Below are 12,884 nucleotides of genomic sequence, written 5' to 3' on the forward strand. Positions count from 1 at the left end.
GTGTGATTATGAAGGGCTTAGCACAGGGCTGCTGTGTGTATGTGGGATGTTTGAGTTTGCTTAACTGAGCATCCCTCCTCATGCATGCTCAAATCGGCACATGGTTACTGGCATTGACAAACTCGTCACACACACACGCACGTTGGGCGCAGTTGACAGCTTAGCTCTAGGTTGCAGACAGAGAAGCAGAGGAAGACATCCATCATCTTCTCATATTGTAATGCTGTTTCTCAGGGTTAAGCTAACTCTTTTTGCGTACAAACTCTGAGCTACTCTTCTTGCGCGTGCCGTGTCCACTGCGATGAACGCTTCGCGCTCGGTCAGCATGGGAATCCCCACTCAAGTCCCTAACAGCACCGCGGTGAGCGCGGACACACTCGCCCAGTGGAATTACAGCGCAGTAAGTGCGCACAAGTTGATGGAGCTGCCAGCACGAGCTACTACGGTAAGATGATGGAGTTTGTAATTGAACCAATTGTGTTTAGTGGTAGGGTGCGCGCGGATTCTGATTTTTCCGTGAGCGTATACAGCTCCGTTGTAACATGTACAATCATGTGCGTTGGAGTTTAAGACAGTTGAATGTTATTAACACACACTAAAACCGGAAAAATACTGAAAAGCTAACGCTATAAGAGCGCGTGCGTAATCGGAGAAGTTCATCCGTTCCAGTTCGTTTCAGCTCCAAGGATGCGAATTGGGATGACTCCCTCAGAAAGATAGTCAAAAGTACTTGTGTTATGTTTTAAAAGCGTTTTAGTACGTCTCCATATCCACAAAGGTTGCGTCGACGACCATTCACTTTATTTTTATACTCAACTGCAAATGTGGTTACCACACGTGTTTAAAATATCTGTAGGAGGGGAACTAAAGATAAACCAGGGAACTTTATGCCGATTTTAATTAGGAATATGATCTAAAATTACTAAATTAAATGATGTACAAAAGGTCGTTAGTTAGAGCGTTAGTTAAATTTTCGAAATGTCATGGGTAAGTATGGAAATTCCATGTTTTATGTCTTTTCCAAAGACCCACTGTTACAGTACCTGGCTGTTGACGAAAATATTGAATATTTTTATTCAGCTCCAGCAATATCTGAAATAAAAATATTGCAGCTGTACTTCTCCATTGATATTTCAGTGGAGCAATCAAGTTGGATAGTATAAGATATAGATGTATCCATTCTGTGCATTTATGTTGAGGACTGGAGTCATTGCTCAACATCAGAAATATGTTCCATAGCTATTTCTTTGATGAGTTTGCATTAAATAAAGTTAGTCTAAAGAGTAAACTAAATATAATATCATTTTGTCATGTTTCTCTGTAATGCCCACATGAACATGTATTCAGTAGTTTTTAGAAATACATTTTATGCATGTTAGACAGTCTAGTTTTTTCAAGAATAATTGAAGTGGTACTCATTTCTCATTGTGATAAAATGCAGACATATTTGGATCAAGTCTCTACACTATAAAGTCTAATCTTTATGGTGTCTTTGTGATAGTACACAGCTGGATTGCAGCTGCTCACTATCGCACACACACTCCACCAGAGGTGTTACAACCCAACAAGTGGAATTACTCAGCAAATGAGCACAGTTTACCAGACCTAGACAGAAGCAGGCTGAGTAAGATTTAGCCATATTCACACCAATGTATAACAGTAGTCATATATAGGATGATTTGAGGATCTCACACATGGGATTAATTTCTTAAAGAGGTAAACTGTTCCTGGAAATTTCCTGTTTGACAATTAAAATGAGTAGTCTGCATGGATATACAGAAAATGAAATCGGGGAAGAAATGAAACAAATAAAAAGATACCAAATATGCATAATGTAGCTCCTAAGAGCGAAATTTGCATTGTATCATTTCATCACATGAAAACGATATTGAAATAGCATGATAACGATGTGAGGTCCTAAAGAAAAGAGCTTTAAAATCAAATTTTACTAAAACATAATACTATAGGGGGAAAAAAAGACTGCATTGACAGTAATCCACACAAATGTTAGGAATATAGTGCCATATGAATGATTGTTGTGGGATTTTTCAAACAGAGGGGGGCCCTGTTATTCTCATAAATCAAGACATTATTTTTTAATGTCATAACTACAACACAGAGCTTGCATTAATATGCTGATGTGATGTGAATACAAAGCTTAACCTCTATATCTTCCATTGTCCTATATTGATATTTTTCAATCCATGTAATTTTCTTTGCACAGATCAACGACAGTCATTGTGAATCTAACTAGTTATTTTCACCCAACTATGGAGCACAATACAGTATAAAATATAGAATTGATTTCCCATCTGAACCTTGTGTCATTGTGTGATGTTATCCCCATTGCTGTGTACTATTATATTCTGTGTAATTGTTTTCACCTTTCACCCTTCACCTTTTGATTCCAAACAATAGACTGATTCTAGGTGTGGAGAGAATCAATGTGTGGGAGATAAAAAAAAAAGTGATGGAAATGTGGGTTTGAAAAGAAGCTTGAAAGGGAAAGTGAAAGGTCTTGGTTGTACAGGGACTACAGAGAATAGGATGTTTAAAACTATGTCAAAGACATTTATAATTGTCAGTGAGGCTCTCACTGTTTGCCCACAGCTAATATTTGACCACCTACTGTACGTCAGTCAATATGACATGTGATGATGTGATGATACTGCATGACAGTTAGCATTTATGTATTTGGTTGCATAAATTTCCCAATCCAAAGTGTTAAGAGATGCCCATGTGGTCTCAAAAACAACAGGTAAAATCAGCTATTTTTTTATTGAAATGAAAGACAAAATACCTGAATTTGCCAAATCATAAAAACCAGTGAAAATATCATTTGAGCATGTGTTTGTCTTCGACAATAAATGCCTTTTTACTCTGAAATCTTGTAAAGACAATGGTGCAGTTTTTTCTGGTTAATTCATAAGGACGTCATGAACCTGTGCTGCTTTGATGTTCTTCTGGGTCTTTGAAGGTTATAGGATTTCAGCCTAGCTTGGTATTCTGTTGGGAAGCACTACTACAAAATGATTTATTACTGTAGCATTTTAATGTTCTTCTTTCTTAGTTTTTTAGAGGTAGACCTTTTGCTCCCATGGTTTGATAGAAATCTGAAAAAAATGTTCAAGTTCGGTTTGTTCAGTGTGTATTTGAATGATTTCTGGCTTGTCAAAGGTAAAGCAGAGAGCAAACCTGTTTCTGTAATACAGTGAGATATTAACAGGATGGTAATAACAAAGACAATGGTCTTCTGTGTCGATCCCACTAGTGGGAAATAAAGCACAAGTAGAAAGCTGAATATGAAATACTGTTTTGTTTTTGTTTTTTTGTTTTTTGTTATCATGAATGAAGTATATGTCAATGGAAGCTTGTTCGGAATAAAAAAATGTAATTGCGACTTTTTATCTCACAATTCTGACTTTTTTCTCACAATTACAAGTTCATATCTCACAATTAAGACTTTATAACTCACAATTTTGAGAAAAAAAGTCAGAATTGTGAGTTAGTCAGAATTGCAAGACAAAGTCAGAATTGTGTGATATAAACTCGCAATTGCAAGTTAAAAGATCAAGCACTGGCTATTGTATTTAAATGCTCACATACTTGCGTCATATGGATGTATATTTTAAACATGAGACAGACTAAGACAGTGAAAATAAGAGGGAGAGGGATTTAAGCATCTGTTCATGCTCCAGACGCTTTGCTGTGCATGTCCTTTCAGACATTAGCATTCTTCTTAACATCTGAATTGATAATTCACATGGTGGGTATTCTTTATGTTTCCTGTCTGATTGTGCAAAGCTACACTCTAAAAAATGTTGGGTTAAAAACAACCCAAGTTGGGTTGAAAATGGACAAACCCAGCAATTGGGTTGTTTTAACCCAGCAGTTGGGTTAAATGTTTGCCCAACCTGCTGGGTAGTTTTACTTAACTCAACTATTGTTTAAAAATTTCAGTATTGCTTACATAAAATGTACCCAAAATATCTTGAAAATTAACATTTATTAATATGTTTAATAAATGAACATTTTAATTTCATTTTAGATTCATTTTAAGTCAGCCATATAGTCATTTTCAAACAATAGTTGGGTTAAATAAAACTACCCAGCAGGTTGGGCAAACATTTAACCCAACAGTTGGGTTAAAACAACCCAATCGCTGGGTTTGTCCATTTTCAACCCAACTTGGGTTGTTTTTAACCCAGCATTTTTTAGAGTGTAGTGACATGCCTTAAAGGGACATATAGGATCAGACCTCACTCTCAAAGAGAGAGCATAAATGTGAAAATCTCCTCATGTAGATTCATTTAACATTGTTCCAAATTAAAATGCACATTAATTACTGGCAATTTTTTTTTTTTTTTTTATGAGCCATTAATGGGCCTTTTAAAATTTGGTAGTTCATTGTGGACAACATATTGTTGATTCTTTAGTACAACTATATATATATATATTCATCTGATAGATGCTTTTAACCTAAGCAACATACTGTACAGTATAAGGTACATATTTTATCAACATGACCTTGATGTTGCTAATGTTATACTCTACCAGCCTTAGGTATTAAACTATTAGTTTGCCTCCTGACAAAGACATTGAATAATCTGTAAGATGTGCAGAGTAAGATCTTGGTTGATTTTCCTTCAAGTGTGTGTGTCATGTCAGGTAGAGCAATTCAATTGAAATCTTTGCAACAAAATTGTTAGAAAAGATACTTAACTCTTTGATGCATCAATTATTTAATTATGAAAAGAAAAATTATATTAATGTTTGTTTTTACTTCAAAACAAGAATATAATCATTCTCAATCTGATTTGTGATGCATTTTGAAAAAGTTGCATGTGCCAATTGCAATAGTAAATATATCTAGAGGTGCTTGATGCACCAGACATGCTGAATTTATTTAGTCATAAACTGAAAAAAACATAATGACATATAAAGAGTACAGTCATGTAGAATTAGCGTATTTTTTTAGTTGTTTTCAATGGGAGCACCAGTATCTTGACAAGGTGATGAGCATCTGTTTAACGCTGAATGCTACACGGATGGATGACATTTGAAAAGAGTTGAAAAATGTTCAACTTTGGATAAAATGCAGCTCTCATCACTGTCGCTTCTTACCCAGCTGACAAATACCAAGCGTTTTATCGTACAACAACAACAGACGATAAAAAGCCCAACAAATGGAACGAAGTCATTTAAAAAAAAAAGTATTTTACGTTGTTTTGACATTTTTATATTCAGAAACAAACTACCTGCAAAATCAGATAGTAACGCTTTATCGGATATTCTGTATCATAGCAATCAAAGCTTCTCAAAAAAAAAAAGAAAAAAAGAAAAGAAAAACGCTGTGCCACCAAAGCATTCTCAAACACCCTCAACTAGGTGTTTTCAGAAGAGCACATGCCATTTTCAGCTGGCTAAAAATTGAAAACAGCTGGTGGTCACACAGCCTAAGGGTCAAAGGTGAACACCCATGGTGGTTTGGATGTAGCATCACAAATGTTTTAAAGATCTTTTTAAGATCCGTCCACTGTAGTGAAGACTGATGGTTGAATAATGATTGCCTATGGTAAGAACTGCCAATGAGAAAGCAAGAAAAATGGGTCAGTGATATCAGTTAAAGCATGCATAGAGTGAAATCATCAGCTCCACATTGTCAGATTGCTTTTTGAACTTTGTCTCTCGGTACAATGTTCTTCCCTAGTAATGTTGTAGACTAAACAGGAATTTGTGCAGTTTGAAAACTTTAGCTTGAATCTCACAAAAGTTATATCAGGAAATACACCCCTACTCTTTGCGGAAAGGTCTCAGCTTTTGTTGGACAGGCGGAGTAGATAATCTCCCCAAAGCTGTGGATCAGCTGTCCTTTATCACAGTTTCTGCTTGAGAATTTTGGGGCCGTGGTCTTCAGAGAAGTCCCTCACTGTTCAAAAAAATGTCAGCTGATGGATTTTTAATTGATTGTGTGTGCTTTGCTCTTATCCAGACTGTTTCTACTAGCCACAAGCTATGATAATAAGTAGGGCGGCACAGACAAACAAGTTCATTCAACAAAATCTGTTGCTCTCAGTCTTGCCTGGTTTATTTTTTTGTTTTTAAATAAATCAAACATATCCATAGTACTTTAACTGTTAATTTTTTGGATTAGGATTTTTTTGTTGTGCATTGGTGTTATACTAAACAACTGCAGCCCCAAAAATGAAACACCAATATCATTCTCACTCAACTAATGGTACAAATAAGCTCCTTGTGCTGTGTTGGTGTAATTTCCTCTACTTTATCCATTTCTGTCTTTCTCTCTTTTTCTCCTTGTCTCTTTATATCGCTCACTGAATGTCTAAGTGATAGTGACATTTTAAGAGCACTTTTCATCTATTTGTGCCGCAGAATCCTCCACCAAGTAGCAGCACATGCTCTTGTTCAAATCCCTTATCGATAGACCTAACAGAGAAGCACTGACATATGAGGATTAAAGCAAATATCAGTTCTGTCTCTTTAGATTAGGCGAAATGACAGTCAAGGCCATGTGTATTGGATACACTGCTTTCTGACTTGTTTGTTTTTTTCGGAAATTGTGTGCTGTTGCATTTTTTATTTATTTATTTATTTTTTGTGGGTCATTTCATTTTGAACAGTTACTGTCTATATATTATTACCATTCAAAAGGTTTAGTTCAGTAAGATTTTTGTTTTAATGTTTCTGAAAGTCTCTTATGCTCACTGTAACAGTGCTGACACGGAGCAGACGGGGACAATGATGTAATGAACCCAAGTGCAGTTTATTTAATAAGGTGAAAATCCAAATTCCAAAGCATAAAACAAAGTACAAACAAAATCCAAAATTTGAATTAAAAATAAACATGAACATAAACTTGACTATAGACTATGACCTGACGCATTAAAACTTAAGACAGCAACATACTTCAATACCTAACAAAGTAACAATGCAAATATGAGGGCTTAAATACACAAGGAAGGACTAATCACATAACAGGAAGGAGTATCACATGACAATATAAACCAATGAGAACATAACTTTTAATTGCTTAGTATGGCGCTTTGTGCTTGAAAAAAGTGACACATAAACAAAATGCATCAAATTCATCATCATCATAACACATGAACGGTCACCGCTACAGCTCATCCCGAGGTGGTGGTGCCCCTTCATGTACTCTCTGCCTGCTCTGTCACTGCCATGGAGGCTGTCCATAAACTCATTGTGCCCCATGCTACTGTCACGTAGGCCGTTAATGTTGTTTCTCTGCCAGGGCATCTTGTTCCACCAACTCCACCATGGGGCTCTCCAGCTCTACTGAGGATGTGGTCATCACCTCTACCTACTCCATTGTGGTTGTCTTCTGTTGCATCTGCTCCACCCTGGTGACCCCCATCACTGTTGGCTCTACCATGGCCACCTGATCTACCATGACATTGTCTAGTGCTCCATGGCTCAGGTCCATCATTGCTCCATGATCCAAGTCCTCCATTGCTCCATGGCTCAGGTCCATCAGTGCTCCATGGCCCAGGTCCTTCATTGTTCCATTGCTCAGGTCCTCAATTGCTCAATGGCCCAGGTCCTCCAATGCTCCATGGCCCAGGTCCTCCATTACTCCATGGCTCAGGTCTTCCATTGCTGCATGGCTCAGGTCCATCAGTGCTCCATGGCCAAGGTCCTCCATTACTCCATGGCTCAGGTCTTCCATTGCTGCATGGCTCAGGTCCATCATTGCTCCATGACCCAAGTCCTCCATTGCTCCATAGCTCAGGTCCATCAGTGCTCTATGGCCCAGGTCCTTCATTGTTCCATTGCTCAGGTCCTCAATTGCTCCATGGCCCAGGTCCTCCAATGCTCCATGGCCCAGGTCCTCCATTACTCCATGGCTCAGGTCTTCCATTGCTCCATGGCTCAGGTCCATCATTGCTTCATGGCCCATGTCCTCCATTGCTCCATGGCTCAGGTCCATCAGTGCTCTATGGCCCAGGTCCTTCATTGTTCCATTGCTCAGGTCCTCAATTGCTCCATGGCCCAGGTCCTCCAATGCTCCATGGCCCAGTACCTCCATTACTCCATGGCTCAGGTCTTCCATTGCTGCATGGCTCAGGTCTATCATTGCTCCATGGCCCACGTCCTCCATTGCTCCATGGCTCAGGTCCTCAATTGCTCCATTTCTCAGGCCCATCATTGCTCCATGATCCAAGTCCTCCATTGCTCCATGGCTCAGGTCCATCAGTGCTACATGGCCCAGGTCCTTCATTGTTCCATTGCTCAGGTCCTCCATTGCTTCATGGCCCAGGTCCTCCAATGCTCCATGGCCCAGGTCCTTCTTTGCTCCATGGCTCAGGTCCTCCAATGCTCCATGGCTCAGGTCCACCATTGCTCCATTGCCCTGGTCTGCCATTGTCCCATGGTCAATGGTCTCGCCCACTGTTCCACTGTCTATGGTCTCACCCACTGACTTAAAATGACTTAAAAACCTAAAGCAGTTTATTTAATTTGTATTTTTGTTCTGTTCTATTTATTTGTTGGTTTTGTTTGTAATTACTTTCTTTGTTCTTATTGTATTGCTGACTGTTTACTTGTCTTCTGTAACTGTTTTGAAGACCTTTTACTTACATTATATAACCTAGTATTAGTTTTTGCTGAACTATCAATAATTGTAAAATTTCACTGATATTTAAAATTACTCATATCATGAAATAAGACTTTGATCGTATCACCCACCAATAATCGTGTTAAATAAACATGATTGCAATATTGACCAAAATAATCGGTTATGATTGGTTATGATTTTTGTCATAATCGAGCAGCCCTACTCTCCCCTTCAATGGCCTGGCCCTCCATCCCTCCCCCTGGTCTGCCTCTGCTTTGGACTTTTCTTTTCTTTTGCTTTTTTTTCCTTTTTTTCTTTTGTTCTTATAGGTCATCTGGAGCCACCCTTTTGGGGTGGGAATATGTCACATTGGTTTGGATTTTGTTTGTGTTCCTTTCTTTTATTTTGAAGTTTTCCCATTGTCATGTTTCCTGGTTTATCATGTGATTCCCTTGCCATCATGTGATCATGGCTGCATCCGAAAACTGCTGACTTGGGGTGCTTCTCAATTCTTATTTGTGCATCCTCGTTTCCTTTCCTTGCTTCCTTTCCTCTCGTCTTAGCTCCAACCCTCCAGGATGCCAGGGAAGGACGCAAGGAAAAGACGAGAGGACGGAGGAATTGAATCAAGTGAAATGATAAATCCTTGCTCCCTTTAGCATCACTTCAAAGCGTCATCAGCTGCGCTCGAGGGATCTACCCACATGTTGTTAAAGTTTGGTTATTTAAAAAATATATAATAAATATTAATAAAGCAAAATGCCTAGTTGAAATATATGAGATATAAAGTTTATTTAATCTGTAAAAGTAAAGCATACATTTATATTATTGTGACAGATAAGAAGGGGGAGGAGAATTTATGCGTGCGTCACGTTTCTCAATGAGAAAGACTTCCGCAAAGGATGCACCTGTGTATCCTCGCTCATGACTCCTCAGGAAGCCTCCTCACTCCTCGTTCCTCGCCTCCTCGCGGTGCAATTAGAGAATTGAGATGTCCTTCAATGTTCCATTGTTTTCCGGGTCATAGAATGGAGGACTGAGGAGCGAGGAGACGAGGAGGGATATTGAGAAGAACCCTTGTTGTTGCCTCACTGCCCTATTAGGCAATGACTTTGCAGGCAGTATTTGCACACAAAGGCACCTCACAAAACTAATTTCGGACAGACTTCTGAGGCAGTGTAACTGTTTAATGATCTACAGCAAAATAGCATGAGCTTTTTTTTTAATATTTAATTACTACAATAGTAATTTCTCGCTAGAAATGACATCAAAAGTGGAAAACAATGGTCAAAAATGTATATTTACACACAAACTGACCACAATCTGCAACTTTCAGATGCCTTCTTTATTTTTTAGCTCAACTGACACAGAATGGAAAGCACAGGACTGTGGGATATCAAAGGCAGCGAAGGAAACATCTATGCTGCCTTCAGAAATTGATCAGATGAAGGCATCTCATGAGACAGGAAGTGAAGCTAACATTTGATTCGGACATGCTAGCTTCCTAGCTTGGAATGCATCCTCCGAAGGCAGCATTTTTCACTTTTCAGATGCAGCCGATCTCTTGTGCTTCCCTAGGCTTATGTGTGATGTTCTGATTGGTTGATCAACTTGATTTTTCACATGTGTTTCTTGTTTATTTTGTATCTATTCACTTTTGGATTCAATAAAACTTCACTTGGGTTCTTCAGCTCGCCTACAGTGGACATTTACCAAGGCTGCATTTATTTGATTTATTTGAAAAAAAGTAATTTTATGAAATAATATTACAATTTAAAATTTTAATATTTTAATATATTTCAAAATGTAATTTATTAATGTGATGGTAAAGCTGAATTTTCAGCAGCCATTACTTCAGTCTTCAATGCCACATGAATGATCCTTCAGAAATAATGAAGAATTTTTGATGAATAGAGAGTTTAAAAGAAAATAAAGTCTTTACTGTCACTTTTGATCACTTATTGTGTCCTTACTGAATAAAAGTATCAGTTTCTTTTAAGATTGTTTAAAAATCTGTTTTGAAATTACATACTAAACAGAATTTAAATTTTAAATACTGAATTTATATGGTTATATATGTTAGTAGTACAGTACGAGCACAATATATTTCCTGTGAATGAATCTATTCTGAGTTCTCTTAACATGATGGAAAAGACAGGGTTACAGTGAAGTTATATTTTATTTTTCATTTTTCAATTTCAGTTTTGATTTTGAGTTCCTGAAAGTAACACCTGTTTCCAGGTATAAATTATTACATTGTAGGAGAGCATCTGTGCCACAAACCATGATTCATGCAAACCTCCCACTGTGTAAAGAAAACACCCAGTAATGGGAGAGGCACCAAAATACAATTTGAATGAAGAACACTGCATGCAAGATCTGTGTGTTCATACAAACCCGATTCCAAAAAAGTTGGGACACTGTACAAATTGTGAATAAAAACAGAATGCAATGATGTGGAAGTTTCAAATTTCAATATTTTATTCAGAATACAACATAGATGACATGAAATGTTTAAACTGAGAAAATGTAACATTTTAAGGGAAAAATAAGTTGATTTTAAATTTCATGGCATCAACACATCTCAAAAAAGTTGGGACAAGGTCATGTTTACCACTGTGTGGCATCCCCTCTTATTTTTATATCAGTCTGCAAACGTCTGGGAACTGAGGAGACAAGTTGCTCAAGTTTAGGAATAGGAATGTTGTCCCATTCTTGTCTAATACAGGCTTCTAGTTGCTCAACTGTCTTAGGTCTTCTTTGTCGCATCTTCCTCTTTATGATGCGACAAAAGTTTTCTATGGATGAAAGATCTGGACTGCAGGCTGGCCATTTCAGTACCCGGATCCTTCTACGCAGCCATGATGTTGTAATTGATGCAGTATGTGGTCTGGCATTGTCATGTTGGAAAATGCAAGGTCTTCCCTGAAAGAGACGACGTCTGGATGGGAGCATATGTTGTTCTAGAACTTGGATATACCTTTCAGCATTGATGGTGCCTTTCCAGATGTGCAAGCTGCCCATGCCACAAGCACTCATGCAACCCCATACCATCAGAGATGCAGGCTTCCATTTTAAATGAGCTTTGGCCCAGAGAAAACGCCTGCGCTTCTGGATCATGTTTAGATGTGGCTTCTTTTTTGACCTATAGAGTTTTAGCCGGCAACGGCGAATGACACGGTGGATTGTGTTCACCGACAATGTTTTCTGGAAGTATTCCTGAGCCCATGTTGTGATTTCCATTACAGTAGCATTCCTGTATGTGATGCAGTGCCGTCTAAGGGCCCAAAGATCACGGGCATCCAGTATGGTTTTCCGGTCTTGACCCTTACGCACAGAGATTGTTCCAGATTCTCTGAATCTTTGGATGATATTATGCACTGTAGATGATGATAACTTCAAACCCTTTGCAATTTTTCTCTGAGAAACTCCTTTCTGATATTGCTCCACTATTTTTCGATGCAGCATTAGGGGAATTGGTGATTCTCTGCCCATCTTGACTTCTGAGAGACACTGCCACTCTGAGAGGCTCTTTTTATACCCAATCATGTTGCCAATTGACCTAATAAGTTTGAATTGGTCCTCCAGCTGTTCCTTATATGTACATTTAACTTTTCCGGCCTCTTATTGCTACCTGTCCCAACTTTTTTGGAATGTGTAGCTCTCATGAAATCCAAAATGAGCCAATATTTGGCATGACATTTCAAAATGTCTCACTTTCAACATTTGATATGTTATCTATATTCTATTGTGAATAAAATATAAGTTTATGAGATTTGTAAATTATTGCGTTCCTTTTTTATTCACAATTTGTACAGTGTCCCAACTTTTTTGGAATCGGTTTGTATAGTCTTATTTATGCTCAAATGGCTTGACTGCATACAGATCTGAAAGGGTGTATAGACAGGAATAGTGAGGATCTTGGGTTGGAGTGGATCAATTTAGAAAGTGTTTTGGATTGACCAAAAGTAAATACAGGGTGTGCAGGTTCTTTGGCAGCTTTACTGAAGCACAGTGATTGTTGCCTCCTTTTCTTCAGGGCTTCGCCTTGAACGAGTCTTTCAGGCTGAGCTTAAAAAAAAATGAAAAAGGCAATTTGTACTATTGGTTCTCTCTCTATATATACTTTTTTTGTGTGAATGTTGATTTTGAAATCAACCTTTTGACAAATGTTCTTTGATCTGTTACTTAAAATTACATATTATAGTGCATGGACTAAAAAATAGGATGAACAAGAGCCATCTGATCAGATTAGTTGTGTCCAAAAAGATCAGCATTATCTTATCAA

At 38.0% G+C, this 12,884-nt stretch overlaps 1 protein-coding gene across 1 annotated transcript in view; it reads left to right on the plus strand.

Annotated features, from left to right (window-relative positions):
• The first annotated feature begins 301 nt into the window (after positions 1 to 301).
• opn4b (opsin 4b) overlaps positions 302 to 12,884 on the plus strand; it is a 47,398-nt gene continuing 34,815 nt past the window's right edge. The window contains exon 1 of the mRNA XM_067369165.1: positions 302 to 445. Coding sequence (XP_067225266.1) covers positions 302 to 445 — 144 coding nt within the window. The remainder of the gene's footprint in view (positions 446 to 12,884) is intronic.

The sequence above is a fragment of the Chanodichthys erythropterus genome, chromosome 19 (genome assembly GCF_024489055.1).
Source record: "Chanodichthys erythropterus isolate Z2021 chromosome 19, ASM2448905v1, whole genome shotgun sequence".
NCBI lineage: Eukaryota > Metazoa > Chordata > Actinopteri > Cypriniformes > Xenocyprididae > Chanodichthys > Chanodichthys erythropterus.